Raw genomic sequence first — 5,000 nt, forward strand, 5'->3', positions numbered from 1 at the left:
ATTCAAGCAATTTGTATAAGCAAGTTGAAGGCCTCAATAGTATCTGATGGTAAATCATTTTCCTCCCTCTTCAATTGCCCGATAATTTTACACAGGCAACTGATATCCAGTGATGACCGCACCTGGTGAATTTGGGTAAGTAGGCTATGCCTGAAAATAAAGTTGACAGAAAGAATGGGTTAATATGGTAAAACTTTTTAAAATTGGAAATAAATATCATTTCCAACATAACAAAAATATGAAAAGCTTTATCATTTTTCTAGGTAGAGCAATGCAGAATTCTAAATCAAGGACTGACTTTACGCAGGAAAAAATATTCTCGGTCAAATGCTACCCTTTGGGTCAGGAGGGAGAACAGACAAATGACAAAAGAAGTGACTATTTCACCAGGCAAAGTTTACCTTATTTATACTGTGTACTTATGCCCACACAGAAGTTATTTCTTACACTGGTGATTAGGCTCCATTAGGATAGATTTCAACTTAAGCTAAATTAATACATTTGCTATTTCTTTGGCAAAATACTTCTAGATGTTGTGTATTTGACAATAGTATAGGGTAATATTGCAGTTCTTCTACAGATATTATGGCGTTCTCTGTACGTTATTACCAAAAACTAACGGCAGTAGATAATCCACAACTGGAAAAGAGACAGTATAATGTCTTCTATTTTTCAATAAACACCTACTAATTGAAAACATACAGATAACAGCACAGATGAATACACCCAGATTCAATAATGGCTCATAGTACATGTTAGAAACAAGTAGAGCTTTTTTCCTAGCCATTGTTCAGAGAAGGAAAAAGAAGAAGTGGTATACCCTACATGTTTCAAGTACATGGAAAATTTTCAACAAATGAGAGACTCCGAAAAACTATTTCACTATTTTGTTACCTTATTTTCCATCAATGAAAATGTCTTTTAAACTAACGCATAAACAGAACGAAAGAAGAAGAAAATAAACGTTACTCATCACCAATGAGTGATAGAGTATGTCAAATCCTACTTTACATATCAAAGCAACGAGCATCAGAAAAATTACATGCCAGAAACTCATGAGATTTACAGAGAGAGTAAAATAGGTCAGAAATCTAACCATTCCAGAACCAGAATATATCCAGAAGTCACTAATGTATATGAGGAGGCATCTAGAAATCACTGTAAGTACAGACTAGCTAGATTAATTGCTAAACTTAGAGAACAATAAACTATGTAGACATATAAGGAGAGCTGCTTCCAAATTCTACTTTAGGTTTAGTTATATGGGGTGAAAAAGGAAGACATAAAAAGAAATTTGTTCATGTGTCTACAGAGGTCATTTCTAAGAGAAAGACTTGCAAAGCATATTGAAGGTTTTTAGCTCATATAACAAACACTAAGAATAAGAAATTTCTAACAACAGTAGTAAATTTCCCATCACCCAGAGTACTCAAACAGGGATTCTATTGCCACTTACTAGGGAAAGTGTAGATACAATTCCACAGAGGGTACAATGACTACGATAAACAAGAGAACAGGAACGTACGTAGTTCTCACCTGAACGTACTGAGTTACAGCATTCAGTGTTACTGGGGGCTGCAGGTAATTTTCAGTGTTTGGATTACTCCTGACATTCTGAAACTGTGGTGGAGGAGGAGGATTAAATACCAAAGGACGTGGCTGCACATGACGAGCACCTTATAAAAAGCAAGAATAAAAAGCCTAGTTTCAGTTATTTGAAAAGCTACAGGTGTCAAAAAATACAATTTCTTTTCCTACTCACATAATTTTTGTTTCCTGATTGCAGGGCCCAGCTTCAGCTTTTTACCATGGAAATGTATCTGTGACTGAAAATAAAACAGTAACAAAACGAGAATCAATTTTCAAGTCTTGACTTCCGAGACTTGGGTAAATACCTAAAGCCTTCTAAAGTTCCTATTATCAAAGAAGATCGGTGACAATTACACACCAAATTAAAGTTGGTCACCCTGAAGCTACCTTATTTACCCTTACTACTCTAATCAGTATCAACAAGCATTAGGTAAAAGTCAATCAGAAACTTTTCATCACCCTATCTCCAACCCTTCCTGTCTGTAGTTCATGAACCTAGGTGACCAGTCAAAAATAAACAGGATCTAACAAGTTATGTGAGGTTACTCTAAGTTTCGGTTTTGAACAGAGAGTGTAATTAAGTATCGCTTCCTCCAATTTTTACACAACACTGGAGTATATCACTAAGACTAAATGTCGACAGTAAAAAATAAAAAGAGATTTTCCTATTGTATCATTTCTACTTCTACTATCTTCTGGACATCCACGTCATTAAAAAAGGAAACAAATCCATAGCTATAAAGGCAGAAGACAGATGAAGTATAAAATCACCATCATACAGCACATAGTCCAGAACTTCTACTATTCTATATACAGAAGGGATCATGACAAAAGATGAGTAATATACCATGATAGTGTTTGTTAAGATGTACATGACAAATCCTCCACAAATATTACTTTTCCTTAGGCGGAACTATGTCAAAGTGTGCTAAGATTAGGGCAGTGTGAAAACTTGATTGATTAACAAAAAATTCATTATCTGTGAACCTGAATTTCACTTACTATCTAAGACAAGGTTGCTAAAATTTAAGATACTGTGCAGCGTATGAAGTAAACAATTATTTGGAAAACTGATTAACTCATTTAAATCAAATAAAAATTGGAGACATTTAAAAACAAACATTAGAAAAATGATGAAATAAAAAGAGCTGGCAATAACATTTCATCCCCTACATGAATGAAATCAACAACGCAAAAAATTTCATTTACACAAGTGTCAGAATATCAGTTAAAAGACATTTAAAAGCAAACATTAGAAAAATGATGAAATAGGCTGGGCACAGTGGCTCACACGTGTAATTCCAGCACTCTGGGAACTGCAGGCGGGTGGATCATGATGTCAGGAGATTGAGACCATTGTGGCTAACACGGTGAAACCCCATGCCTACTAAAAATACAAAAATTTAGCAAAAGTGTGGTGGCTGGTGTTTCTAGTCCCAGCTACTTGGGAGGCTAAGGCAGAAGAATGGGGTGAACCCATGAGGGGGAGCTTGAAGTAAGACGAAATGGCGTCACTGCAGTCCAGCCTGGGCAACAGAGGGGGATTCTGTCTCAAAAAAAAAAAAAAAAAAAAAACGAAAAAGAAAAATGATGAAAGAAAAGAGTTGGCAATATCCTTTTATCCCCTACATGAAAGAAATCAACAATGCAAAAAATTTCATTTATACGAATGTCAGAATATCAGTTTTCAAGTCGTCTCTGATATCTATAGGTGACTAGAGTTCAGATATTTGTGATAAAATTACTGACCCTTTGGACACACCAGTTCTATCCATGATTATCTTCACTTCTTTCACTGAACCATATCTACCAAAGCAGCTTCGAACCTCAGTTTCATCCATCTATGAAAAAGAAATTAACTCCAAAAGTAAAAATGCAGCATTCAAAAATTTCATATTTACCACAACTTTACTACCATAAGGTGAAATTTCTCCCCCCACTCATCCCCAAATGACCAGTAGCTCTTCATCAAAGGTATTTTTAGTACCTATGGGTCAAACATAAAACCAACTGTAAACCTCTGTGAAATACAAAAAAAATATTAAGTTTGTAACAGGGTCCAAATCCCTTTGTTTTTAATGTATTTTAAGGTAAAAATGAGGTATCAATACAATACCCTATCATTAATTCCACCAACAAAAACAGTGTTTGGCATGATTTTGCCTTCTGGTAAAACACAGCCTTGGCTAGCTGCAGCTGATGCAGACTCGGTGCTGGCCTCCCTGGAGATGGTTGAGTTTGGAGTCTCAGGATTTGCAGCAGACTGTAATTTGGAAAGCAGACATCATAATTACATATACAGGCAAAACCCATACATCAGGTGTAACATAATTTTTGCATTTTAAGTATAAAATATTTTATATAAATTACTTTCATTGTCAATTAGTCAACAGTGAGGCTAAGTTCAGGTTCAGGATTTAAACTAATCAGAGTACATCAGCATGGAATTTTAACCAAAGCATATAGTACTTTCTTAAACCCAGTGCTGCTCATCACCAAGCCTTGTACAAAGATGTGGAAGAATACTCATTTGGTATTTGTGAAAATACCATGTGAATTAGTTAAAAAAAAAAAAAAAACTAGGAAGTTCAGATTTTTAAAAATAAAATTTATTAAAATCATCCTGTTTTGTACTCATAAACAACCTTTCACTTTAGAGTAGACTAAGGATAAATTTTAAAAAAAGAAAAAAAAAAGCTGCACCAGAAAGAAAATAAACCTCAAAGTTTTAAAGCAATGTCTTGCTTTGCCTTTTTCACCAAAATTAGCATGAGTTTTTTACAACGTTAACACTCCCTGTATTCGTATGCCTGTTTTACTTTGGAAATGGATCATGGATATCCTACTTGCTCACATGTCACAGCTCCTTCTAAAAAAAAGGGTTATAATCCTTTTCCCTAACGCTAGTGTGTTCAAAGCATCTTTGAAATCACGTTTTTCTTCCTAACACCGAATCAGTCCAACTGATAATTCTAATTTTCACAATGGGCTGATAGATATAAATGATACCATCTTTATATTCAGATAAAAAAACCACATATATATAACTCATTAATTTTCTAGGTTCTGATCAGAACTGTCTTTATACTTTCCACAGTAGATTCTAGGGTTAACATAAAATTTTCTGAAGTAGTATTCACAAGTAATATATATATTGGAGAAACATAGCATAGTGAAACAAAAATTAATTTAGTCAGGAGATCTAAGTTTATGTCCCTTACAGGTAAGTGGTTATAACCCACTGACTTGCCAGCTGTGTATCTCTGGGGAAACTGCTTTGAGGATGAAATTAGATAACATCTGTGTTGTCATTCATTTTGTACATACGAAGTGGTAAAAGTGATATGCCAATGTAAGTTAGTGCTGTGTTATTTGAGTTTATTTTCAGTAGACTTTTTTCAAGTTTCTTT

General features: G+C 34.6%; 1 protein-coding gene across 1 annotated transcript; it reads right to left on the reverse strand.

The window, feature by feature from the left end:
• Positions 1-24: 24 nt before the first annotated feature.
• On the reverse strand, positions 25-4,236 carry LOC116272775 (deleted in azoospermia-like). The gene is made up of 5 exons (XM_031661561.1): positions 3,707-4,236; positions 3,340-3,431; positions 2,274-2,325; positions 1,763-1,826; positions 25-1,676 (listed from the first exon to the last, which is right to left on the reverse strand). The coding sequence occupies exons 1-5, from the start codon at positions 3,743-3,745 to the stop codon at positions 1,456-1,458; spliced, it is 468 nt and encodes a 155-aa protein (XP_031517421.1). The 5' UTR covers positions 3,746-4,236; the 3' UTR covers positions 25-1,455.
• Between the last annotated feature and the right edge of the window lie 764 nt (positions 4,237-5,000).

The sequence above is a fragment of the Papio anubis genome, unplaced genomic scaffold, assembly GCF_008728515.1.
Source record: "Papio anubis isolate 15944 unplaced genomic scaffold, Panubis1.0 scaffold1892, whole genome shotgun sequence".
Lineage (NCBI taxonomy): Eukaryota > Metazoa > Chordata > Mammalia > Primates > Cercopithecidae > Papio > Papio anubis.

What these genes read in the sequence shown, in the direction of transcription:
- LOC116272775 (XM_031661561.1), bottom strand. Translation starts at nt 3,745, where the DNA reads ATGCCAAACACTGTTTTTGTTGGTGGAATTAATGATAGG. An exon ending in TTGGTGGAATTAATGATAGG is followed by an intron (nt 3,432 to 3,706) that starts GTATTGTATTGA and finishes TCTTTTTCATAG; the next exon opens with ATGGATGAAACTGAGGTTCG. An exon ending in AGAACTGGTGTGTCCAAAGG is followed by an intron (nt 2,326 to 3,339) that starts GTCAGTAATTTT and finishes CTGCCTTTATAG; the next exon opens with CTATGGATTTGTTTCCTTTT.